We start from the raw sequence: 27,160 nt of genomic DNA, 5'->3' as shown, positions 1-27,160 counted from the left end.
TATATATATATTCATAATCGTAAAGAAAGACTCAAGAAAGAGATCGAGGAGAACAAATATAAGATGTGGTTTGAGAAGAATGGAGGTCTGCATCAAATATATTAATGAAATATTTGTATATATCTTTAAATTTTATCAGATTGAGGAAAATAAAAGAAAAAAATAAAAATCAGATTTTCTTAAAATTATAAGGGCAGAATTTGAACGTTAAAGGTAAAAAATAAAACGTGGGGTGAATTGAGCATTGAGTGAGGTGGAAATAGCCGCACCTTATCAATTTTATTAATTTTGAGGAATGGAATTTACAAAATTCGTTTTCCTAAGATTAACGACCATGATCGATGTGCATATATGTTTGTTATGATCAAGAGGGATTAGCAAAAGAGAGCTAGTAGGTGTACCTACTAGAACCGTATATTCTTTACACTAACAAGAACAAATTAAGCAACCGGACGTCTATCAATTAATTTTCAAGTCCCATCCCAATTTAACTAACTTGGTATGGTCATTTCGAACAGTGGCAAAGTTCTAAATTGACAAGCAAATGATCATGACCAAGTTTAATAACTAATGACAATAAACTTCTCAAAATAGTGAAGAAATTCATGTGAGCTATAGGATTTGTGGCCTATTCCTTGTCAGGTTAATTGGATCCATTCTCATTATATATATGTATTCCATGTGTGTGTTCTTAAATGAACCAAGCACTCCCAAAACACTACTCACATGGCATAACATGATTGGTGACTAAGAACAAGCTCCTCACCACAAACTCCTTCTCTGAATCATTGGATTTCAAGTTCTTAGGAACAACCCCTCCACATTTAAAACAATCATTCTTCTTTGGACCCCAAACCCCAATAAGAGCCTAAGCCTCTTTTCTTTTCCTTCAAAAAGTACTAAATTGCTAATTAGGATGAATATTCCTAGGCCATGTTTGGTTCTTCTCTCTTCTTTTCTCCTTCTTTCTTGCTTCTCCAATATCCCTCAAATCCATGGGAGCAAGCATTCACAAGCGTTTTCTCAGCTTTACAAGTCCAAGCTGAATGCAGAAAGCGCAGGCGTCGACACGAAGCCATTCGAGGTGATTCTTCATGCGAATGCGAGCAGCATTCATCATCCCCAGGAAGGGTTGAAGGAGAAAGATAGGATCACCAGCTTGCCTGGACAACCAAAGGTGAACTTCAATCAGTATGGTGGGTATGTTACTGTCGATAAAAAAGCCGGTCGTGCCTTTTTTTACTACTTTGCTGAAGCTGAGGATCAGCAGGCTAAGGATTCTTTGCCTCTTCTTCTATGGCTCAATGGAGGTAATAATTTCTCGATCACATCCTTGCTTTCTAAATTTCCAATGTGTCAATATCACCAGCTCAACTGGTGCTGTCATAGTTTGTTTGCTATAGAAGATATCTAAGGTTGATATTTCTCTCGATTTATTACTTTTCTTCATTTTGTTTGTTCCTATCATTATTTTCTACTTTTGGTGATCAATTATATATCGGATGCAATAAAATGAAAAGTTTGATCATTCCGGTTTCATGCTAAGCTACAACTCTTTCTTTGTTTTGTAGTATGAACCACTCTTTGCATGATGGTTCGAAAACTATATTAGGCTGGAGGTGCTTATCAGAAAGAAGAATAGTTTTGTTGCAATATTATAGTCATTCATCAAATTATTGATGACAGCAAACTAACTGAATTATTATTTAGTAATAACATTGTTGCTTGGTTTACAAACTTTCATCAATTCTTACACTAATGACTTTGGTTTGGCAATCAAGAACTCTTATTGCTGATGAGTGAACTACTGTGGATCATAATTAACGGTTGATATTTGGTTAATTAAGTGTAGACAGACTCCAGTTAACCGTTGATAGTCATCACGTTAGAGTGCCACGTAGTCCTCCCGTAACACTGAAAAATTTCTTTTTATCATGACTCTTTCCTAGGTGGCAGGAAGCCACACCTCTTTTTTAGATATCAGGACTCAAATCCCAGAATTCACTCCTATGGAAGATATCTCTGAGTTCAAAATTGTAGTTATAAAACTCTTAGTTGAAAACTCTGTAATATAAAAATGAACATTTGAACAAGTTCGTTTATATATTGGTAACATCCAACTCAAATCATTTACACTCACATGCTGTGGTCAAACACAGATGTAAACTAACTATATATATATGCCAATTTAACAATGGTTTTCATAGTCCAATTGGGTTGCCTTTTCTCATTTTCTTTTTTTTTTTTTTTTTTGTTAAGAAGGGCCGGTGCGGCTGCCCTTAAGGCTTGATTAATGAAACCATAGAATAGGTGTTGTCTACGGTGCTGGGATGTATATCATACACTCATTTACACTTCCTCACTACTTGAGTGAACTTTCATATGGATCATTGTTGATGATGAATGTCTTACAGGACCTGGATGTTCCTCTCTTGCCTATGGAGCAATGCTTGAGCTTGGACCGTTCCGTATCCACAGCGATGGCAAGACCCTTTACAGAAACAGATTTTCATGGAACTATGGTACTAACTGATCCAATGCAATTGATCACATTTTCAAACTAATTCATTGTTTCGATACAACTAATCATAATTTTTTTTTCTTTTTCTGTTCAGCTGCAAATGTTTTGTTCCTTGAGTCTCCTGCTGGTGTGGGGTTTTCATACTCTAACACAACATCAGACTATGATAAAAGTGGGGACAGAAGAACAGCAGCAGATAATTATGTGTTCTTGGTGAATTGGTTGGAGAGGTTTCCTGAATATAAGGGGAGGGAGTTCTATATTTCTGGTGAAAGCTATGCAGGGCACTATGTGCCTCAACTTGCACAGACTATCCTCCACCACAACAAGAAGGCTAACAAAACCATCATCAACCTCAAGGGCATAATTGTAAGTTCTTCTATCTCTCTCTATCTTCCTCTACAATTGGATTCTCTTGGTAGTTAGAATTTAGACTTGATCTAGTGCTATGTTCTTGGATTCTTGGATTCTATTGGTGGTTAGTGAAAGGCATAAAGGTTGTGGAGAGAATAACAAACTTGCTTTGGTCCCTCTAGGCAATTGTTGCCCAAGACCCTTTTATTCTTGTTTATCTGTCCCTTTCATCATTTCTCTTTCTCATTCCTATTCCTATTTATAGTTTGTTTCTTTAGGAATTCATGATGTGATACCCATTTCCGGTTTAGGGTTTAGGGTGTGAGATCACTGGGACGTGAATATGCAATAGTACTATTGTTTTGAATTTTGTTCAAGAGTATATATAGTCTTGAATGCCATGAACATCGTTATCCATTGCTAATTGGTTTTAAGTTTGATGTTTTAATCTCTTATATATCTAACATGAAATCCCATCTAACATCTTTAATGTATGAGTTTTAATGGGAACACACAAAACATATTATGCCGGCCTTCACTAACACATGGTAAAGGCACTAATAATACTAATACAATGTCAAAGTTGTTGATAATTCTAACAAAGTTACAACTGAATTGAGATCTCTATATGTTGCAAACACCAACTATCCCACTTCTCCCTCTGCCTAAAAATGTTCTTTGGTATATGATGCAGATTGGGAATGCAGTGATTAACGATGAAACTGATACAAAAGGAATGTATGACTACCTTGCTACTCACGCTCTCATTTCCGATGAAATTGCAAATCAAGTCCACAAATACTGTGATTTTTCACCCAATTCCACTACTGATGAAACCAAGGAGTGCGGTGATGCTATGGATGCTATTGACAGGGCTACCTATTACATTGATATCTATAACATCTACGCCCCCTTATGCACCTCTTCCAATCTCACTGTCAAACCCAAAAAGGCTTCAGTAAGTTCAAACATCCCAATCCAAGTAAAAACCAAACTTCCTATTAATTCTACCGGCAATTTCTTAACTGTACGTGCTACTTTGTGTTATAGATACTGAAATTTGATCCGTGTAGCGAGAACTATGCGTATGCGTATTTGAATCGGCCTGATGTTCAAGAAGCTCTCCATGCTAATGTCACTAAACTCTCACATGACTGGGAACCATGCAGTGATGTAATTACACATTGGGGAGATAGCTCAACAACTATACTACCCCTTTTACATGAGTTTATGGACAATGGACTTCGAGTCTGGATTTTTAGGTATACTTTCAACTTCTTCTTCCTCTTAATTCATCTATCTCTGTTCTGTAGTTTCAGTACTTGCAAGAAATATGACTGAATCATGTGAAATCTAGCTAATTAATACAAATTCATATGAACGCGTAACTACCTATCGCAGTGGCGATACCGATGGAAGGGTTCCAGTCACTTCAACAAAGTATTCTCTTGAGAAGATGAATTTACCAATCAAGACTGCATGGCACGCTTGGTTCCTTAGCGGACAGGTTGGTGGTTACACACAAGTGTATGAAGGAGACATAACATTTGCCACAGTGAGGGAGGCAGGGCATCAAGTCCCAAGCTACCAGCCTGCTAGGGCACTTTCACTCATCAAGCACTTCCTTGATGGCACACCTCTTCCTGATACTACAAGATATACTTGAGCAAAACGAAAAGACAGTACAGATATTCATTTCTTATTAGCTTTCAGAATGTCTGTCATTGCCTTGTTAATAATTTTTTATCCACACAAGGTTAGCTGGTTATTCAGTGTACTCAATATTTCACGCTAATATATTTTTCATTGATTAATAAATGTCTATATTTCCTATCATCTTAATATACAAGCATGAATTTTTCTCATGGTGGGTGTGTCATTGTGTCAAGTGTCAACCATCCATATTAAAGTTATGTACTCTGCAAGTTTAGCATACTATCTATAGAAATTGGTTCTCATTACTTTCTGTTTACAGATATAATATATATATATATATATAGCAGTAGTATAGCTAATGATATATATATACTGCTATTACAAATCAGCATTAAAGAGAAAATAAACTACATTTACATCAGTATCAAAACTGATATACAATTTACACCAAATCATAGCATCATAATCATAGCTTGATTTGAGGAAGAGATTGATTTGTTCTAACATCCCCCCACAAACTTGACGGTCCCCACGGACAAGTTTGGTGGAGAGAAGAAGATGTTGAGCCTTATGGAGCGGCTTGGTGAGGAGATCAGCGGGCTGGTCGACAGAAGAAATGTAGCAGACCCTATGGGCTCCAGGGGCTACTTTCTCTCTAACAAAATGATAATCAAGATCTATATGTTTAGTGTAGGCATGAAACACAGGGTTAGAGGCCAAGTAAGTGGTGCTAATATTGTCACAATAGAGCAAAACATGAAACTGAATCCTCACACTAAGTTCATGTAACAGAAAACCTAACCATGTAGTTTCGGCACTGGCATGAGCTAGAGAGCGATACTCAGACTTGGCACTTGAGCGAGCAATTGTTGGTTGTGTTTACACCCAAATTAATATTTTACTGGACAGTAATTGTCGATGTGAATATTAATTAAATTCATGATCCACGTCATACCGGCGAGCCCAAGTAATATCAGGTTTAGAGGCGCGCGGGTTACCTCACCTAAGATATCATGCGAGCTGGACGATATCAAGTTACCTCACCATGATTAATTTGGATCACTTCGCATGAGAGCATGAGTTGTTGGCGAGCTCGAATACAAAACAATGAGGCGAGCTCGAATACAAACAATGAGGCGAGCTCGAGGATACATGCGAGCTGGAAGGACTTCACATCGTAAGGATAAGAAAGGGAGTTATCCAAGTTGACCGGTCAACTGTGTCTAATTGCTTGGTGGAGGAGACTTCGCCTAGAAGTCCTGGACATACATATGCGGAGCAGAGACTTCGCCTAGGGATATACATGTGACTATTCTATCTACATATATATAGAGATAAGTGTATATCTACATATGTCAATTGCAATTAGTGCATGGAGGAGAGACTTCAGGTAAGGGTGCAATCATCCTAAGTTATATGTGAGTCATGCAGCATGCATACGTCCATGAAGGTATCCTAAACCAGCTCTACTACATTCAAGAAGAGCAACGGTGAAGAGTTGATAAGGATTGCTTGAGATAACGTTGAAGACTCCTACAAGTCTTTGACATGCTTTGGGCCAATATCTATGGCCCTAAATAGCTCTATATAAAGGAGTTCGAGACTCTACAACTCAACACACTCAACAACTCAACAAAAATACAATACAACTATCGACCTAGTCGAAACCAGACGCTAAAGCATCTCGCCTTAGCAACCTTTTTCCTTTCAAGCTCCCCGAAGCTCTGTTTCTTTACTTTCCAGGCTTCCCGGAGTCATTGCACCCTTTACTTTTCAAGCTCCCCAGAGCTCCCTTGCTTTCTCGTTTTCCTTCCCTTTTGTTGCTCTGCTCGCTACAATCGTGAGTATCGATATTGGTGGTGAAGAAGTTACTGTAATTCCTCGTCTGCGAGGTGGCACCGGAGCCCTGTTTTCGTTTGATTAGAAGTACAGGTCAGTGCACTACAACAACAACCGTACTACATCCCGCGTCCGCGCGGTGGCACGCCCCGCATCTCTAGAAGCATTGACTGCTACCGTCTCTCTCTTTACTGAGGATTGTGGCCAAAACAGGTTGCTTTTTGGAACACCAAGATATCAAGTTGGAGCCAAGGTAGGAACTTGTTTGCTACGTGCCACACAAATTTCCAACTCTGAACTCTCTACTGATGGTTCTTTACTGTAGGAACTTGTTTGCTACGTGCCACACAAATTTTTCTTCCCATAAACAACTGCAAAACAAAAACGTATGAGTGATTTCTTCACTTCAAATTAACCATCTGCAGATCCACTAGTGAGTGCAGTTGAGAATTCTAAAAATTCATAAGGTGAGCCTGATTAAAAAACACAAATTAAAATGATTCATCACATTTTTCACAAAGAAAAGTACTTGCCATGGAAAGTAGCAAGGGCTGCCTCAGCCTCGCTCTTTCTTGTACTCTGAAGCTCACAAATGCATATCCAGCAGACCTTCTAGAGTTCTAGGAATACCTTCGAATACGACTTCTGCATTAACAATATCAGTACCCTCTGAAGTAAAAGAATTCCTGAGATCTTTAGCCCTTACTTTGTACGACAAATTTTCCACATACAGATTAAATGTTATCTCCTTGGATGGCATTGGAGGGGGAAACTTCTTCTTCTTTGGCTTTCCACAAGCAATCCTTGTAATATGACCGTCCAATTTCTATAACACTTTCCACAAAAAGGATAATCATCTACTAAACAATACGGAAAAGAAGCAAGATATATAACTAGCCACACATTTAGTTGCCCCAAGATATAAACTCACCCTATTCCACATATTTAGCAAGCTTGGACATGCCTCATTTCCACTATTGTCTATTGGCCTCCAAAGATGCACATGATGATATGCCCCAGGTTAATCTTTGGTTAACGTTGCTAAAAGTGACTCCACTAGTTTGCCTTCAACAGGCGAGCCTCCAACAGATGAATCATAATGTGTTATTCCAAGTGCATGAAAACAAGTGGCCAAGAAAACAAGAAAAACTCAACGGGTCTGTTCTTTTGTTGGAATTATATGTCTTTAACCTCTAGTTCTGAGTTTCAGTCAAGTTCGATCGGAAAAAGTAGCAATCAAAATTGTCATACAAAAAGACATTACGAAGAACGATTTAACCAAAAGAGAATGTTCTAGTTCAACAATGAGTTCCTCAAAAGCATGACACAGAACTTAGACAAGCACAAAGGAAATTTGATAAAGCTATAGAGACAGAACTTGAGCTCCATGATAACATTGCAAAATGAATGACTCTCAGAGCCAATTATCAAACAGTCAAATCTAACACGGTAGTTATAGTCACCACAACAAAACTAACACTACTAACTAGACAAATACACATGGTCGGAAAGAGTTACGAAAAGCTAGCTTCTCGTATTCATTCTTGAAGAAATTAAATTTTTCTTGAAGCAGATCGATCTATCTAGCTAGAGAAAATTGAGAGAGAAGAGAGAGAGCTGTGCGCTTGCTCAATGCTCAATTTTGAAATTGAAACCGAAGATGATGTGAAACCGAACAGTTTTGAAATGATATAAATAAAGAAAAAGAAATAAGAGAGAAGGCGGGAGCTGACGAATTGTTTGACTGGCCGGTAAATAGTTATTTTACAATTTACTACGCATACGGAATGCGTGGGTAAGGTAGGTAATTTGTACCAAACTAAAAACCAAGACGACACCTCAGAACACGTTTCAGCTCGATAGAGATTCCCGGCGGAGATGGAACCCAGTCGCGGCGGCAGCAGGAAGAGGCCAGCCAGAAGCTCAAGAGCTCCGGCCAAAATCCAATCTCTCGACCACGACATCCTCTGCATCATCTTCTCTTTTCTCGACTTCTTCGACCTCGCACGTTGTTCGGTCGTCTGTAAAACCTGGTACTTTCCAACTAGTCTTATCCTCTTCCTTCCGAAACATTAATGTAAATGGGTCTTGTGGGTGTTTTGTTGTGTTGATGCCAGGAGTGGTATTATCAACAAGTCCAAGTTGCTAGAAGCGCTCTACTACAAGAAGTGGCAGATGGGTCTTGTGGGTGCTGAGAGTAGGTCTGGTGGGTGCCCTGAGAAATCTTTGAATGGTTATTTGGAGGAGATGGCTCTGCAGCATCATAGGGTGGCCTTAGAGCAAGGTCGGGTTCATGTTGATCACTGGAGAGCTCACTCTGTTGGGTACTGCCTTTTGTCTTTACACTCGCATTTTGGTTCTTTGCTTTTCATTTCATGTCTTGCACTTCTTTCTTTGAATTCTGCAGCTTTTGTTATTGTTTTTGTTGTTGTTGTTGTTGTGAATGTAATGAGTAGGAACTGTAAATGGGAAATGGGAATTTAATGTGTCGAAAAATATCACATAAACTCAACTACATAGACTTAGGGGGTAAATCAAAGGCGTGAAGTTGCTATACAGTCAAATTGTAGGAAGAATCGAGGGGATAGTGTAGCAATGACCAGAAACTCGGAATCATTAATAAGTTGTCTCAGGTACTAAGGGGGTAAATTGGATGACGTCTAGAGGTGACTTGCGCCAAAGGTATAGGAAATGGGAGACAAGGTTGGTGGACTTGCTGAATGCATAAAAATAAGGAGAGAGGGATGGGTGTTAAGATCAGATGATGAAGGTCACAGTGAAGATGAGTGTAATTCATAAGAGGCTGATTTTGAGGCATTTCTGGAAGGACATGAGTTTGATTTGGCATGTGGCATTTACAACATGTTGAAATCTTCACACCAACAACCAATGCTATGATTGGTTTAGAGAGAGTAGCAATGATGACTAACAAGGGGTGATCCGTTTGATACTGAGACATATATAGATTTTTTTGTAAGCAAGACACATGAGGAAATCAGATGGTGGCTGAAAAGACCAACCAATAGGCCTACAAAAAGAAAAATCCAACTCAGAAATATGCAGTTCAATTTTGTTAGCAATGATGAAGATAGTTGGAATAATTCACATTCACGCCCGCGAAAATGGTTATGTTTATAGCATTAATTGAAGCAAGGGAAGGGTGTATTAGTATGGGATATGAATCAGGTTTATGTTGTAATGGTTTCATGCATATTTCAAATTTAGCGACTCTTTTAGAGTAGGAACTGTGTAAAATTGTGAATATTTGGTATCACACATCTCTGAGCCCGACGTATCAAGCGAATTCTCAAGCCACTTTTCTTCTGTTTTAGAATTTCTGCTTCTAAGCAGGCACATATGTGGATGATATCATTTTCCTAACCTTGTTTCTATTAGGGTTGATCAGTGCCGAAAAAAGATGGGTTTGCTTCTTACTGGCATTGGTGATAAGGTAATTTCCCCTGTGCACAGCTTACAAAACTAGCCTATATGAATTCCTTAATACACTTCTGCTGTGGTGATACTTAAATTGTATATTAGGTAAGAAACATGTAATTATTAATGGATATACTTAAGAATTATGAATTTTTACAATAGTATTCAAGTAGTATGTAATGACATGTGATTAGGTGAGGTCTGTCTGTAAAAGTACTCCTTATTTGACTGGTGAATCTGGTTTAAGGGTTGTAATAACAATGCCATGTTCAATCTGAATAACCAACAGACCTTTGTTTGATGGACCAACTCTTTCTTCTCGTCATAATTTTCGTTACTAAGCACTGTAACTTATTGGATGCTATTAGTTGTGCGGTTATCCTCTTATGAGATTTCTCTTCTTTGTATATTGTCTGAATTTTGGCATTACCATTATGCTAGGTTATGCGCCTTTGGTCATTGGAAAGCTATAAATGTGTGGGAGAATATCCCATTCCAGACAAGGTCCCTTTAGTTGACTTTGATTTTGATGAAAGCAAGGTAACTCAAAATACAAGTTTTTGGTTGTAATTTATGTGAGGCTTGACTAATTACTATGAACCATGTTTAGATCGACAGATCCATGTGAGCCATACCTTGAATAGATTGACTCTCAGTCCCCAGATTGTGAAAAAAGTCTGTGTGGTCGCTGAGATGTTGTTTGCTAAACTACATCTTCTTGTTAAAGGATTGGCATCCTTTGTGTGCTTTTTCATCTTACAGATCCATGTAACTATCAGTCTAGCATTAACATCGTTTATGCGAGTGATCATGTATGGACTACTAAAAGTTTGCTATTAAGATTAATGCATTCTTCTAGCTTCCTTGGACATGTTGTGCTATCATACTTCATGCATTCTTCTAGCTTCCTTGGACATGTATAAGCATGTATCATTCTGAATGATATGGGTGATGGTTATGGTATAATTACTTGACCTTTAGTCTTTACTCTGACTAGATAATACATTTAATTAATTATTTGTTTAAAAGTACATGGTTGTCTTTTATTATTGAAGGAAATTACTTATTTCTATATGCACAACTTAAATATTTTATAGATTGTTGGTTTGGTCGGCAGTCGTATATGCATATGGAGGCGGAATGGGATAAGAAGTATATTTCCCTCACGTGAGGGCACCTTTCCAAAGGGCTTATGCATGCGGTATGTCAATAAAATATTAAGAACTCTCACTGTCTTGGCATATGTTGCTTCATGAGAAAAATATTGTGTGTGTTAAGGATGAAAAGCATAGAACTTGAAAATTTATGATTTTGCTTCTTTAAGCATGTAGAACACACAAGCGTCTCTTAAAATTTATTACTTAGATTGACCTACTATTCTTATATGGGTTAACTGTATTGATTTTGAATTTAAAAAGCTATCCAAGATGCATCGTCATTTGGTCATTCAGATGGGTTTGATATATATATTTGGAGATTTTCTTTTTGCGTGCACTGATGAACTCCTCTGCAAATAGTTACTGTGATCCTGATGCTGTGGTTGGATGTGTTGACGGGACAGCTCGAATTTTTGACATGTACAGTCAACGATGTTCCCAAATTGTGAAGTATGTACTCTAAGATGTTTTCCTTTACTTGTTGAACGATATTTCTTTGTTACAGTAAAGAATACTGGAGGTGACTTGTGATATGATTTTTCCAGAAATTTCTTGTATATGACCTAGGAGAGTAGTTTTTGACTTATAAGTTAGAGGTATGAATTTTAGTTTCAACAGACACATAAATTTCTTGATCAAGCGGGAATGCGGGATTCAAATATACATTAGAAAACGTTTGTCTGGCACTACTAATTCAATGAATGTGTTTCGTGCCAAGTCCTGATTGCTGCTGTAATTTGCATTTATACTGCTCATAGCTTTTGGTTCTTGATTGCAGAATGCATGCCGGTCCAGTGACGTGCTTATGTTTGAGTGAGGATCAATTGATACTTAGCGGTTCTTCTCTTGGCAGTATCAGTGTGTACGGAGTTTTATCTGATCAGCGGGTTGCAGAATTAAGATCGACACATTCCACAGGTTACATTGTATGCCTGCTCTATGAGGCCTCTTATTATTGTCGTGTTATATAAGTCATGGAAGATATTTGCCTCTTTTAGTCCCTTAATATAGCGTCAACAATCGACTTCCTTTGGTAATTTTGTTTTCCGTCAACAAATGAGTGTCTGTTGAGTTATTGGCTTCTCCTCATGCAGTGATACTGTGTATAAATACTTTTGTCAATGAATGGCCTCGCAATACTTATGTCATCAGTTTTTAACTTTTGTCATCGATTGTTTTTCTTTAGCCTACACCCTGTAGTTTTTTCTCTAGCCCTTTTTGTCCTCAGTGGTAGGCTGTAAGTCATGTGACTTAGTGATGCAGGACAACGAGTGATGTAGAGTTAAAGAAAGAAATTAGAAAAGAGAGAAATAAAGAAGAGTGTTTCAGAAAATGAGAAAATAGAGAAAATAAGAATTCAGGAATTTACAATAAGGCCTACTTGTATAAGCTATCCCCTGCTTATAATGTATTTAATGTAACCTTTTACAAAGAGTCATTCCCGGCTTATGGGTTGTGGGATTCCCCAAGACTCTTTGGAAACCAACTTGTTTAAATGGGGTCAAACTAGCTCCAATGATTGTACTGTATCATAATTGTTTCTTACTCTAATGTATGCCATTAGTTTATATAATTTTTTGCCTTTGTTTTTGGTCCTTATTGAATGCATGGGAAAGAGAAATGTCATTTGCAGTGTTTTGTATTGTTGGCACTCATGAGATATTCTATGACATGTTTGTTTTTGAAACCCTGTTTCTCAGAGTGGTAAGGTCGTTATTATCCTGAGTGACCTTAAATTGAGTTTCATTTTTTCATGACAGGCATAAGGACTTTGTGTTTCAACCCCTCATCACACCTGCTGTTCGCTGGATCAACTTCTGGATACGTAGATTGTTGGGACATTAGGTATGATATTACTTCAAATGCTATCGTAATGATGTGAACTTGCATGGCTTAACCAATTTCGTACATTAAGATTTTAATTTCTGATGAAAGTCTATATCATTATTAGTGTCTATACTATAATTTACTGTATCATTGTTTATCAGTGTCCGGTGTGCCTTTTTTTTTTATCCTTTAACTGAGAAGAGAATGTTAGGTTCTATTCCATTTTGTGTATGGGCTTTTGTATATGATATCACACCCGTGCTATATACGTTGAGTGACTTGTCTTTTTATCTGAAGAAAGAATAAGTGTTTGGTGAGTGAAACTATGAATTGAAGTATTGAGTAATTTTGCTTTGTAATATTTACATATCTCCTTTTTGAAGTGATGGCAAACTGTTAGGTACATCCTATATGAATTCTGAATGAATCGTAGATTTTCGGCTAGATTCCATGGATGCATGTGTGTGTATCTGTTTAGAACATCACAAAATTGGAGGTGCCGATTCCAGTTCTAAAAGATGGTCTAGTGCACAACCATTCATTTTAAGGTTTCTGATTTTTTTTTAAGGCCGTTGGGAGTAAAATTGGTCAAGAACTTCATAACTTTTAATTAGGGTCTTGAGATCTTGAAACTTGAAAGTAGTACACGAAACTGACTAATAGGGTTGGTTGACTCTTTTTGTGTTAATAGGCTCCACTTCCACTCTTTAGTTTGTTCTTTCAATAGTAGCAGATGATATTTGTTTATTTTGTGGTTGGTGGACTGTCTTTTTTACCATTTTATTGTAAAATTTAGGACATGGAGAAGTTTGTGGGAGACACGGGTGAGTCCAAATGTGGTATATTCAATGCAACACCTGAGAAATGATACGTCAAGCTTGGTTGTTGGTGGAATAGATGGTGTGCTACGTATACTGAATCAGAACACAGGTGAAGTAGTTTCAAGGTTTGTTTTGGAAGGCAACTTATTATCAAGTTCAAGTTCAAGTTCTCATCAACACGTAGTTGGAAGTGGAACTGTCCAAAGAATGATAGGACGGAGGCTTTCACAAAATGCTTCAATTGACAGCATTCCTAGAAGCAGTCGACCTCCCATCACTTGCTTGGCGGTCTGGATGAAGAAGGTTATCACCACACACAATAATAAGTACATCAGAACGTGGAAGTTCAACTAACCGAGAGAGGGTACTCTTTTTGTTAGCATCTCAAAATTCTGCAGCTTAAACTCAAGCACTGGGAGAAAAATGATTTTACCAGTTTGGTGCCCAACACCTGGGGTTAGTGGGTTGTTCACTTTCCTCCCTTCAAACACCAGGCATTCTTGGTTAGATGCTTAATATGCAATCTGTTTTAGAGATTCAACGATGTAAAACCATACATTTTGAAAAAAAAAAATTACGATGTTTTATAAAAATACCATGCCTTCATTATTTTGTGCCGTGTCTTTATGAAATGTTTGATTTCTGATGTGTGTCTTTATGAATTCTGGTTTGATTTCCCTATTCTACTTTTTCATCCGTTCTGATCCGTAAGGAAATCCATCTCGAGTACACGGTGGACACAGTACACCAGAATTAGAATAGGGAAATCAAACCAGAATTCTAAGGTTGACACCGCTTTTCATTCATAACAACTATTCAAAACGTCTGCTAGTAGTTGTTGCCCTATTATATGTCAAGATCGAAGAAGAAGAAAAGAAATACAGTAAATGGATAATGCATCAGAATCCTGACAAAAAAAAATTTGACTGCCCTGGATGTGATTAATCACTACTACAAAGATTGCATCATACAACACATTAGACGACATAATGAAGATCACATGTTGTGTGTTAATTAGCATGAACTCTATTGTACATTGCTGCTAATAATGTTCTGTTGTGTCCATGTAAGCAAATTTTAAATGCCTCGTACAGTGATTTTCAAGAGCAGATAACCAATTAGTACTCAACTCCAAAGCTCCAATGCCTCTGCATTTGAGGGGAACCCAAAACTTTGCCATTTCCGAATCAGTGCCTACCATTTCATGACAATGATGCAGATAAGAACAGTCAACATGAGCAACAAGTTCCCTGGTTTCAAATTTGGTCACATCACAGGTTTTCTGGGAATCATTGGCCCTTTGTATACCAAGCATGGAGATGTGCATATTTCAAATTCCTAAACAATCTATCGGATACGCTTTATTATAACAGTTTGTACTTCTAAGATGAAGAGAAGGGTTAAAAAGCTTGACTGTTGCATACTTGGTTCAAATCATGATAATATGTTTCCCTGAGTTATCTTATAGTCACAATGATCACACACACTAGTCAATTGTATACTTTGTAGAAATGCAGTGCAAATGTAATCACTCAAATACGAACTAGTCAATTATCTGTTTTTAATTGCATTCAAATCCTAATAAGTCCAATACATAACATACTAAACAACAATCACAAATATAGAATTGTCTCGGAAATGAAATAAAACCTTACTTAAATAACACACAGAATCACCCTTCACTCGAAACACACAGGATTTGGAAACAGCTTGCACCTGCAGGGGGACGACTAGCTTCAATCTACAACATGAGGACCGGAGAGTATCACATCACACCCCTCATCTCTGAAGATGTGAAGCTTCCCATGTTTCTTGACAAACTCCAAAACGATGGTGTGCCCGACCTTAACCTGGTTCGCCTTGCAACAATCACGCCAGCCTTTGTTCACAAGCAGACGGCCATCTTCCATGGGAGCCACTGTAACAGGCCATGGTCTGTTTTTTGGATCCCGAAGCTCTAAAATCTGCCTGCCCATGTCAAGCTTAGCCCTAGCTATTGTTATAGGAATGACCTACAAGTTGGAACATAAAACAAAAGAAACGAATTAACCTTGCAGTTGACATGGACATCTTTCACTCAAATGGTCGATATTTCTTATTCTCATGCATTGCATTCAAAAGACAAGAATAAATATTTTTCAATCATAACTGGGAAAATACTTTTGAAACATAATAAACTTATTCACTTGGTAGTATGACCACTTATTACTCACCAGTTGATACAATCTGTGCCTCTCCATAGTTCTCTTGAAGCAAAAATGCTTTGATTTGAACTCAATGATTCTTGACTCCCCAGGCGGAACGTCATCCCCTATACAGTCCCAAATTGAAACACGATTTCAGAAGAATGTAAATTACTTGACAGATGAAAATAAACTTAGTTGTCTGGTCTTGTAGAGAAGTAAAGCAAACTACTTACTCCTTTGAGCACCGCCACTTCTCTTTGTCTTGGCAGCTTCTATGTCCATTTCACATGCACTTTCATCATAGATTGTCACTTTGAAACACGAATTGCCATCATAATTGAAAACCAGAAAGTCTCCTTCATCCAAAAAATTATCCTTCACAAATTTCTTCCAGCCTTTGTGGAAGAAAAAATCATTATTTTTCTCTTCCAATTTTACATCCCAGCAATTTCCATTAGGGCCTTCAAGTTGGCAGAGTGCTGGTCCATTGAAGTGGTTGACAAAAGCTCTTGGTATTTTCTACAAAATAAATTTGCTTATCAGAAAAAATTAATGTTCAAGTGTTTAACCATTACCAGCACTTCATTTGTATTACAACACAGGCAAATAAGGCATGGAACATAACTGAACACTCCTGAAATACTTCAGGCCATGTCTTTGAAAGCTTTTTAGATAATTTTACTACTGATCATTGACTCATTGAGAAAAAGGAGGTGATATCATGTTAGAAATGCTTCTTTTTTCTGATCTTTATGTCACTACTATTCCATATTCAATCAAAATGTTGTTGAAAATACAACACTGCTTTAACTCAGACATTTGCTACTTGCTATTTTAGAAAGATAGAGATGGTCTAATGATTTAGTATCACACATTAATATTAGAATTTGATGAAAATCATACACCTGATATGGAATACACTAGAAATAAATGGATTCGTGAATATCTAATACGCTAAAGTAAAATTGAGGTGAACTGTACACTCATGAATATTGGGAAATATCTTGAAAACTGAAAAAGGAGGTCAAGACGTTACCATTTTCTCAGAAAAACCACCAACAAGGACCGTGAAAAAGGCTGGTGCTGGTACTGAACTAGCCATTTGAAGATGTTACCTGCAGCTAATTTCAATTTAGATAATAAGCTCAGAAATCGAGTCACAGATCAGTTTTTTGGAAGCAGTTGCTTTATATACTAATCCGACTACTTTGGGTACATACAGCTACAAAATAGATACGATGAACCTCAAAGATGAACAGAGGTTAAATAGTTTTAAAGGCAGTGGCTGCCTTCATATGCTTGGAGACTAAAGGGTAAAATAATATCAAATGAACCTCAAGGGAAACATTCTGAGTGCCATTATATAGTTATATACCTTCCTCTTATGCTGTAGTACTTATACAAATATTTTCCAAAGCGTTTTTTCAGTTTTGAAGTTAGGCTCAACACTTGAGGCTCAGCTTTTGCTGGAAATTAAGTTATAACTCTGGCCCAAAACAGAAGCGAATTGGACTAGAAAAATACAACCCCTAGAAGAAAGAAAAAAAAAAAAAAACAAGGAAAAGGAGGTATATATAATAAACTAAAGAAAGAAGAGAAAAGACTGACCTTGATGACTAAAAGAAGAACAGGAAATGCAGAACTCTCTCAAGTGTAAACTCTGAAAATTAAACCTAGAACACCTTTAATCAGTTTCTACTAGTGCCAAAGAGATTTAAAGAAGAAGAGGAAGAAGAAAGAAGGAGAAAATAAAGTAGGTTTGAACCTGAGGCAGCAGCAGAAGTAAATGTGAGACTGCCTTGAATCCCCATGATAAATATATAGACCAAGAAAAAGAAAGAGTAAAAGAAATAGCCTGAAAGATAATAAATCTGAATGAAGTGAGCATAAGGACATGTTACACAGTTTGCATTGACTCCAAACATAAATGCTTTGAGTAATGTCCAAAAGGATATACACAGAGAAGAAACCCAGCTGAGCAATAAATCTATGTCATTTGCATTTAATTTCAAACCAGTCTGACTACTGAGCTTGGTTGCTGTTTTTGTGGCCTGTGAACTTTATATGCAGTTGGCCTTTCTATAATGCTTGCCTCTTCTTGTGCAAAGTTGCTCTGCCTTGTTGATTAGTTTTGATTTTGTGCAGACTGGAAAAATCAGTGAGCTTTAATTTTCTGACAGCCGTTGCTATTAGTTTTTCTGCTAGGTTGGTTTTCTTTAATTTGGGCCTTGGTCTTCAAAAACTTCATTACCTTCACCAGATGGTTCCTAATTTAAAGAGTTGTCAACCTCACGGTGAGCGATTCATTTCAACAAACTACAAACTTGTCTACATCGATCCATCTTTGATGAATTGTAGAAACACTGTATACCTGAAAGGCTGAAACTAGGAATGAGACATGTTTGGATTTTGGAAGAAGATATATATCTCTACCCTCAATATCTCCACTGAGTAAACTTGGCCTTGCGAGGACAGGCGGGGTACATTCCTAGTTGGTTTGGGACTCCTCCAAAGCTCTTTTCGGATCCAAAATAATTTTAGGTGATTTTCCAAAGTAAATCTGTAGATTTCTTGGTTTTTAATCAAATATTTCAGCTAATTGATTGTAAAGGAATGGTATTGATGCAGATAAGAATAGACGATGCTACTTTCCAAGAAATCAATATGATTTTGAGGAGAGAAAATGCTACTTTTCAAGAGATGAATATGATTTTTCCAGCAATTTCAAAATGTACGTTCTCTGTATCACATACTAACTTCTCATCAATGTTAGACAGATAAAACAACCTAATTCAGAATTTTTAGCTTTTGGTTAGTAAAAGTAAAAAGTAGACACGATGAAACTCGGATATCTTTTGTGAGTGCAATTGTGCAAATACATGCTTCATTTTGACATGTGATTTTGATACTTATGCCAGTTGCTACTCCTTCAGTCACAGATAAAAAGGTATAAACTTGGAAAAACAAAATGAAAACCCCTATAATGGAGACCAAATAAGACGTAGTAATCCTTAAGAAAGAGAAGGAAATACTAACCATGAGAAGAACAAGAAATGCAGAAGTCTCTTAAATGTAAACTCTGAAAGTATGAATGCCTTGAACCCATAAGAGTGTATATACGAGTATATGACATAGTAGATGAGCAAAGCATCGACTCCAAAGTGAAATGGGTGTCGTTTGTGTTCAATTTGAAATTAACCAGTCTGGTATCTTGGGGCTTCATAATGGCCTTTTGAGCTCCGACGCAATCGTCCTTCCTGAAATCAGATATGGTTTGCCCATTCTGGTGCAAGCTAGCTTGCTCTTCCATTTAGTTTTCTGTGCACTCCAATTAAAAAGCTGTGAGCTTTAATGCCTCACCGGAAACTCTCTTATCTGATACGAACATGAGTTACTTGCAACAAAATATTTTGTCATATGGGCCTAAACTTGTCAACCTCACCAACTTTGGTCAGCTATCTTTTTTTTTTGATAAAAACTTTGGTCAGCTATCGAAATAGCAATTCATGCCCTTCGTTTCAACAAACTAGTGAAACTACAAGTTATACACTTGTATGTACATCTGAATCTAGTGGCGGATCTAGGATCTGAATATGGGGAAAAAAAAAATTCAAATACAACCATGTAAAATGTAGGAACTCAAGTAGACATTAATAAATCCTCAAAAAAAAGTAGGCGCCAATGAAAGTATAAGAAATTTCTAAAAATCAAAGACAAATTTGAAAACTCAACAAAATTTTCCCTAAAAGTTTGGATTTTTTTAGATTTAAGAAGGAGAAAACTAGAAGAAATAGCAATTGATGAACTGAGGAACTAAGGAACTGAAGAATAAAGACGTAATCACGTATAAAAAAGAGAGGAGATGCACAGCTAGTTGGGAAGTTGGGTGGGCTTGACTGAAAAAAATACATATATCAAAAAAAGAAAACATAATATACCTAGGATTTTTTTTAACTCCAAAAAACTTGGTTGGGCTTAAACCCTACCAACCCTTGTTTTGGCTCTGCCCTGCCTGAATTTAAGAATCAGATATGTTTGGAAAAAGATTCAAGAAAGAATATTGCTACTAGATTGACACCCTCTGATTTAAAGGCTGCTTTACTTAGAATTCTACTAAATTTCGATTCAAGGATGCTCAGCTTAGAATTTTAGTTTCTAAGGTGCTTTGGGGTAGTTTGATATTAACGAGTTCTTCATAGAATGAACTATTGTGTATCGTTTGTCTCTCTCTACCTTACTAATAGATTGACACCGGTCGCTTGATTAAAAAATGAACAAAGCAATAAACATCTTTTTGTTATACCTTTCCGGTTGTATTTTAAAGAGACTGAAGATCCTAGCATCCAATCAAGACTCATTGTTTTATCACCTTACTAGTCTTTTACCCATGCATTTGCACTGGAACACGATCACCTAACAATACGTATGAGTGGTTAATTTGATTTACCATATAAGCGAATTATACAATTTTTGTTATGTTTATCTCTTTATCTAATTTGTTTTGTCTTTGATTTTGTTTTTTACTATAACAACCTTTTGTTTTTACTTATGTTTGTTGGCTCATGAAGAATAGTTTAATTAGGCAAAACATAATTTGGTAAATTTTTGAACGCGTGACTTTATAGTACTAAAGATATGTCATTATTTAGTACTAGATGTTCATCTACAGTACATCAATGTACCGATCTATGTTGCACGGAAATGGAAACGAGTTTCGGTTTCCGATACGATTTGATACGCGGAAACATCAAAATCAAAATATAGTCTGATACGAAACGTGAAGGAAACGTCAAAATTAAAATAAATTTAATATTTATTATAATAAATATAATAAAAAAATAACATCAACAAAATAGTTTCTTAATAAAAAAACATCAATTCAAATCCAAACAAGTATGCATAATCAAATTACAATATAAATAATAAAGATTTTCATCACATAATAGTCAATCCAAATCCAAACCCAAACCCAAACCCAAATAAATGTTTGGTTAAATTTGCCCCCGCGTTTCGGGGACAATTACATAAAACGTTTCTATTAAAGGCGAAACGCATTTCGGTAGTGTTTCGGAATAATGCTTTTGTGGAAACGCGTTTTGATTGTGTTTTAGAGCGTTTCGTTTCAAAAACGTTTTTGAAATGCGAGTGAAATGGCATTTCGGTGCAACAGAAGTTACCGATACATCAAGTAGATTAATTCTCCACGTCGATATACTAATTTGAGATCAAGTCAAACTTGTCTACTTGATGTGCCGCATAATTTTCTTTACTAATCAGTCGGACAAAGAAACATGTGTCCTTATTTTTTATTGGGCCTTGAACGAAAGAAAAAAGAAAGTGGAGGTGGCCCATTATTTAGCCCAAGCAGAGCAGAGAAAGAACCAAAATCTCATCAAAAATCCTCAACCTCCCAAAGCGCTTCTTCGTCCCCAAATCCAAAATCAAATCAATCTCGAAAACCCTAACCCTAGAAATCCAGCTTGCAGAAATGGTGTGCATACGCAAGGCCACAATGGACGATCTGCTGGCGATGCAAGCCTGCAACCTCTTCTGCCTCCCGGAGAACTACCAGATGAAGTACTACCTCTACCACATCCTCTCATGGCCGCAGTTGCTCTACGTCGCCGAAGACTACAACGGCCGCATCGTCGGCTACGTCCTGGCCAAGATGGAGGAAGAGAGCAACGAGTGCCACGGCCACATCACCTCCCTCGCCGTCCTCCGCACCCACCGCAAATTGGGCCTCGCCACCAAGCTCATGAGCGCCGCCCAGAACGCCATGGAGCAGGTCTTCGCCGCCGAGTACGTCTCCCTCCACGTCAGGAAGAGCAACCGCGCCGCCTTCAATCTGTACACCGAGACTTTGGGGTATAAGATTCATGACATTGAAGCCAAGTACTATGCCGACGGAGAAGATGCTTATGACATGAGGAAGGAGCTCAAGGGGAAGAAAGTGCATGCTCATTCGCACCATGGCCATCACCACCACCACCACCACCACCACGAGGGCGGGTGTTGCTCCGCTGAGGCCAAGCCGGCCGAGACCAAATCCAAGGCAGGGAGTGCCAAGTGATAGAGGTAAAAATTGAGCTATGTCAGAAGAATGTATTGTTTTACTTTGCACTGTGGTTTTGATACTGGTATGTCTCGACTGTTTTGGTTTGTATCTGGTGAAAATGTATGCCGTTCGAGTATTTGGAACTTAGTTTTATGATATTTCTATTCAGCTTGATGTTTAAATACCTGCTCTGACTTGTGTGCTATGTTGTGTGGTTTTCTATTAATTTACGGTTAATTATCAACTCCATGTTTTTTCCGCTCTCTGCAAGTGATTTTATTCTCTTTGGTAGTATTGCATTGTGAATATGACATGGAATCGCGTTGCATTGATTGTGCATTTATCGTTTGTATTTTGTGTGTTTTCTGATTGGCAGTGTGTGCCCTTTACCACATGCTCATAAGATATATGAACATGGTTCTACCTAGCTCTATTATCTCGACTGATTCTTAAGAATCAGAAATACAGAGTAATACTGAAATATAGTAGGAAATATGACTAGATTGCTCTGCTGGCTGATTGATATCAGGATCTCCAGCCCCAGCTCTGTTGTTAAAGGGCAGGAGGTACCATTATGCCCAAACGTGATTGCTAGCTTCATTTGAAACTTTCATATTTTCTGTTCATATGTTTCAATTAGGATCATTTATGAAAGCGCATATCTTGTCGTACAAGAGATGGTTTACTTGCTATATGCACTTATAATGACCAACTGTGGTAACTTTAAAGGGATGTGTTGTATAAGGTGATTGTGTCTGAAGTTAAATAATGTCATCATCTCTGAAGTACAGGGAATGAATAGCTTCCATTCGAAAATGTTACTAGTTTCTTTCCCTTAATTTTTTTTTCTTTTGCCAAGTGAGTTGCCATAGAACAATTGAGATCTGTCTTTCGTTTCAGTAGTTAATTTGTTGGATACATAGCTTGCTAGGTAGTAATCCTATTCAAAGATCTTGGCTTGCTTAGTGCTCTCTATAGCGAATCAAAAGCATTTATAAAGAATAAAAATTGCGTTGCTCTTGAAAATCATTGTAGGAAGTGTGAATTTTTGCCTCTGGCAAATAAAACCTCTCTCTATGCTGAGCTGGTATTCCACTGCTTTTAGGGTCTGGTTGCTCATTCATTTTCAGTATTAACTAGATTCCTTAAGTTGAATAAGCCCATTATAACTTGGCACTCATGCATTGGAGTACGCCAAATAATTAAGGTTTTGTGAAAAGAGTGCTCGGTGTTTACTCTGGTCTGGTGTGCGTAACTGTCGTTACATTTAAATAGAAAGCTGGAGAATGATAAAAGTTGACATTAGTGTAGTTGTCTTCTTTTTCTCAACTTTGGGAATTTAAATTCAATGCACTGAATGCAGTTTGAGAGGGATGGCCAATTTGAAAAAAGAAAAAAAAAAAAAAAAGAAACATAACAAACTCTAAACCAAGAAAGTGTGAGGCATCTTGAGACAGTTTCCCAAGCCACAATTGAAACTTCCCTTTTCCAGTGTTTCTTCCCTACACCTCTCTCAGATCTGAATTCTTTCTTTGCCCATCTACACCATGTTTCAGGCCCTTTCTTTGATCCAAACCTATCCATGGCAGCGATTGATGACATTGCATCCAGGATGGGGGATGTGGAAACTATTTTAGCTGTCTCAATGTACATAGTGGTAACAACACAGTTAGAATCAAGTAACGTGCATTGATTTCATTTTATTTTCGTATGCACTAGGTTAATTTTTCTGTGTTGTGGGCAGTCAAGTCAAATATATGCAAGGGTTATGTGTAGTATTGAAATATATAGAAATATATAGTCAATAGAGAAAGTATGGTGTAGTGCTCATCACCCTACCTACTCTACAGTAAAGTATGGTGTAGCATGTTGACTGCACCATACCTTACACAGTAAGTCATCCACCTTACTGTGTAAGGAAGTCAGTAGTCATGACTCATGAGTATGGCTGGTATGGCTAGGTATGGCTAGGCTTGTATATATATACTTGGTTGTAACCTAAATGTTTTCAATACAAAAGTTTTCTTTTTCTCTTCATCTTTTTCTACATGGTATCAGAGCAAGAACGATAGAGTTATTTCTTCTATTTTTCCATCTCTTACTGTTTTCTAGTGATCTTGTTATTGTTGTGGTTCTTTCCAAGCAAGAATGACAGAGGAACAAGATTCTTCTATTTCTTCATCTGTTTCTACAATTGTCTCAACTGAGGCTAAAGGTAATCCCAATCTTCGTCTCACATCTGTCTTACTCAATGAGTACAACTATTTCTCTTGGTCAAGAGCTATATCTCTTGCACTTGGAGGGAAGTCAAAGCTTGGACACATCAATGGAAGTGTTCAACCTCCTGAGCAACTCACTCCCACATATGAGGTTTGGCTTGCCAAAGATCTGCTCGTTATGTCTTGGCTTCTCAACTCCATGGAACCTGCTATCTGATATTTTCAGTTTCTCGGAATCAGCCCTGGATCTTTGGAAGGCTGTAGAAGAGATGTATGGAAATCAAAACAATGCTGCTCGAGTTTTCCAACTCCAAAAAGACATTTCCAACCTTCAGCAAGAAGGTAACTCCTTCATCCAGCACCTTGGAAGGTTGAAAAGCAAGTGGAACGAGCTCAACATCTACAGACCTCACACTACTGTCGCCAAGGAGCTGCGACAAAGAGCAGAAGAAGATAAAAATCTTCCAATTGCTAGCCAGCTTGGGACCAGAATATGAAGACTTAAGAAGTCATATTCTCATGAGTTTTGAGCTACCAACCCTAACTAGCATATGCTCTACCATTCAAAGGGAGGAAGTGAGAAGGAAGGTCATGAATGCAGATACCAAAGCCACTGCTTCAGAATCAAAAGTTTTTGCTTCAAACTCCAGAAGTACTGAGCACAGGGTGTATAAAGGGAAGAGGCCTGATCTATGGTGTACTTACTGTGAACATCAAGGGCATCTGAAGGACACTTGCTGGATTCTGCATCCCGAGCTAAAGCCAAAGTTTAATAAGGAGCAAAGGTTCTCAAGGGAAGCTAAGAGTTTCCAGAAAAAGCCAACACCTAGCCACACTTTCAAGGCCAACCATGCAGCTGCTAATGACGGATTAGTGGATTTCACCACAAATCCTACTGCATTGATAAATGAGTTTGCAGCTTACCTTCAACTGAAGAAGGTTGGAAATGAAAGTAATGAGGAGGGGAACAAAGCTGCACTCCTAGGAAAGTTTGCTGGTTTTTTAGCTGAAATTGATGGACTATCTCAGGATGAGATTCCAGGTATCCTTAATGCGTTCTCTACTGCTCTTAATGTCAATACTATGCATGATTTTTGGATTATAGACTCAGGTGCCACTGATCACATGACAAATAAAAATTCAAATCTTCATGAATTTGAAAAATTTTCAAAACCTTCTACTGTGTCAGTTGCTAATGGGAAGGGAGTAGCTGTGTTAGGAAAAGGGAAAATCAATCTGTTGTCAAAAGACATTGAATCCACAGCCCTATATGTTCCTTCGTTTCCTTTTCAATTATTGTTTGTGGGAAGAATTACAAATTCTGTCAAGTGCATAGCTATTTTCTATCCTCACAAAGTCGTTTTCTAGGACCTAGCAACTTCGAAGGTGATTGGTGAAGGTTTTTACCTAAATGGGCTATATTACCTATCCAAAAGCCTTAATGTTCCAAGAGTTTTCCAAACCAGCCTAAACCAAGATCAAGAGCACAAGTTGTGGCATCAGCGTCTTGCACATCCTTCAGAAACTATTTTCTCTACCTTGTTTCCTAGTTTCTGTAAAAGTTCTCTTATTTGTGAGATTTGTCAATTAGCAAAATTTGCTAAACTTCCTTTTGATGTATCTCTTTCTATAGCCAGTAAAATGTTTCAAATTGTTCATTCAGATATTTGGGGTCCAACCCCCCTTGATTCATGGGATGGTTATAAGTATTTTGCTACCTTTGTTGATGATTATTCTAGAGTTACTTGGGTTTATCTGTTAAAATTCAAAAATGATCTCTTAAACGTCTTCCAAGACTTCCATAATCTTGTCATGAACATTTTTTCTTCAAAAATTCATATTTTAAGAACAGACAATGGTCTTCCAAGACTTTCATAATCTTGTCATGAACATTTTTTCTTCAAAAATTCATATTTTAAGAACAGACAATGGCACTGAGTATATGTCTAAAAATATGATACAATATATGAGCAATCATGGCATTATACATCAGACAAGTTGTGTTGGAACTTCACAGCAAAATGGCATTGCTGAAAGGAAAAATAGGGATTTGTTGAACAAAACTAGAGCCTTGCTGTTTCAAATGAATGTTCCCAAGAAGTTTTGGTCTCAAGGCATCTTTACTGCCACACATCTTATCAATCGACTTCCTAGCAGATTTTTGCATATGAAGTCTCCTTTCGAAATTATGAAAGGGAGGAAAAGTGAGTTGTCTCATCTCAGAATTTTTGGATGTGTTTGTTATGTTCACATCTAAGTAATACATAGAGACAAATTGGATGCGAAGGCTGCCAAATGTGTGTTTTTGGGTTACTCCACAACTCAAAAGGGTTACAAATGCTATAATCCAAAAACCAGAAAGCTGGTGGTTTCTAGAGATGTTAGATTTGATGAATCATCTCCCTTCTTTAGCGGACCAGAAGTTTCCACTCAAGGGGAGTTCTTCAGTGATTTTATTTCATTGCCTCTCCCAACTCTTACCATGAATGATGCAGCAGTTATTCCTTCCTCTACTCCTTTAGAAAAGACACCTACTCCTACTCCTACAGTTATACCAGATTCTCCACCTACATTAGATTCTCAAAATGATGATGTGTGTGTAGAACAACATGAAGTGGTGTTGCCTGCTGAAGCAACACAAGAAGATGTTGAAGAAGAGATTGAAGAAGAGGTTGTTGAGGTTCAACCTCAAAGGAGGTATCCTACTCGAATTAGGAAACCTCCATCAAAGTGGGACAATTACAAGACTTTTGCTGCAAGGTATCCAATCAAAAAGTTTCTTTCTTACGACGAAGTGTCAAAATCTCATGCTGCCTTTCTCTTAAACATTTCAAGTGAAAGTGAACCAAGAACTTTTCAAGAAGCAAATCTTCAACCAACCTGGAAAAAGGCTATGCAGGAAGAGTTACAAGCATTGGATAGAAACAAAACTTAGGAGTGTGGTGTCACTTCCCGCTGAGAAGAAAGTTGTAGGGAGTAAGTGGATCTTCAAAACCAAATTCCAATCTGATGGCTCAATTGAGAGACATAAAGCTCGGTTAGTGGCAAGGGGTTTTACTCAAACTTATGGAGTGGATTACAGGGAGA

At 37.6% G+C, this 27,160-nt stretch overlaps 4 protein-coding genes across 4 annotated transcripts; 3 read left to right on the top strand and 1 right to left on the bottom strand.

The window, feature by feature from the left end:
- Positions 1 to 697: 697 nt before the first annotated feature.
- LOC101308591 (serine carboxypeptidase-like 40-like) lies at positions 698 to 4,740 on the top strand. Its single transcript, XM_004303067.1, has 6 exons — positions 698 to 1,310; positions 2,415 to 2,522; positions 2,616 to 2,890; positions 3,570 to 3,833; positions 3,926 to 4,137; positions 4,277 to 4,740. The coding sequence occupies exons 1-6, from the start codon at positions 917 to 919 to the stop codon at positions 4,539 to 4,541; spliced, it is 1,518 nt and encodes a 505-aa protein (XP_004303115.1). The 5' UTR covers positions 698 to 916; the 3' UTR covers positions 4,542 to 4,740.
- A 3,478-nt stretch (positions 4,741 to 8,218) lies between these two features.
- Positions 8,219 to 14,220, top strand: LOC101308887 (F-box/WD-40 repeat-containing protein At3g52030-like). The gene is made up of 9 exons (XM_004303068.1): positions 8,219 to 8,403; positions 8,488 to 8,694; positions 9,767 to 9,821; positions 10,247 to 10,345; positions 10,903 to 11,006; positions 11,323 to 11,412; positions 11,741 to 11,880; positions 12,723 to 12,807; positions 13,586 to 14,220. The coding sequence occupies exons 1-9, from the start codon at positions 8,249 to 8,251 to the stop codon at positions 13,962 to 13,964; spliced, it is 1,314 nt and encodes a 437-aa protein (XP_004303116.1). The 5' UTR covers positions 8,219 to 8,248; the 3' UTR covers positions 13,965 to 14,220.
- A 1,126-nt stretch (positions 14,221 to 15,346) lies between these two features.
- LOC101310921 (B3 domain-containing protein REM5-like) lies at positions 15,347 to 16,898 on the bottom strand. The gene is made up of 4 exons (XM_004305362.1): positions 16,833 to 16,898; positions 16,030 to 16,315; positions 15,824 to 15,921; positions 15,347 to 15,622 (listed from the first exon to the last, which is right to left on the bottom strand). Exons 1-4 carry the CDS (start codon positions 16,896 to 16,898, stop codon positions 15,347 to 15,349), a joined length of 726 nt encoding a protein of 241 aa, XP_004305410.1.
- A 4,295-nt stretch (positions 16,899 to 21,193) lies between these two features.
- LOC101292225 (N-alpha-acetyltransferase 11-like) lies at positions 21,194 to 23,249 on the top strand. Its single transcript, XM_004303095.1, has one exon. It carries the CDS (start codon positions 21,285 to 21,287, stop codon positions 21,867 to 21,869), a length of 585 nt encoding a protein of 194 aa, XP_004303143.1. The 5' UTR covers positions 21,194 to 21,284; the 3' UTR covers positions 21,870 to 23,249.
- Positions 23,250 to 27,160: the final 3,911 nt, after the last annotated feature.

The sequence above is a fragment of the Fragaria vesca genome, linkage group LG6 (genome assembly GCF_000184155.1).
Source record: "Fragaria vesca subsp. vesca linkage group LG6, FraVesHawaii_1.0, whole genome shotgun sequence".
NCBI lineage: Eukaryota > Viridiplantae > Streptophyta > Magnoliopsida > Rosales > Rosaceae > Fragaria > Fragaria vesca.
The sequence above is the reverse complement of the archived record's forward strand: the minus strand, read 5'-3'. Positions and strand labels throughout refer to the sequence as shown.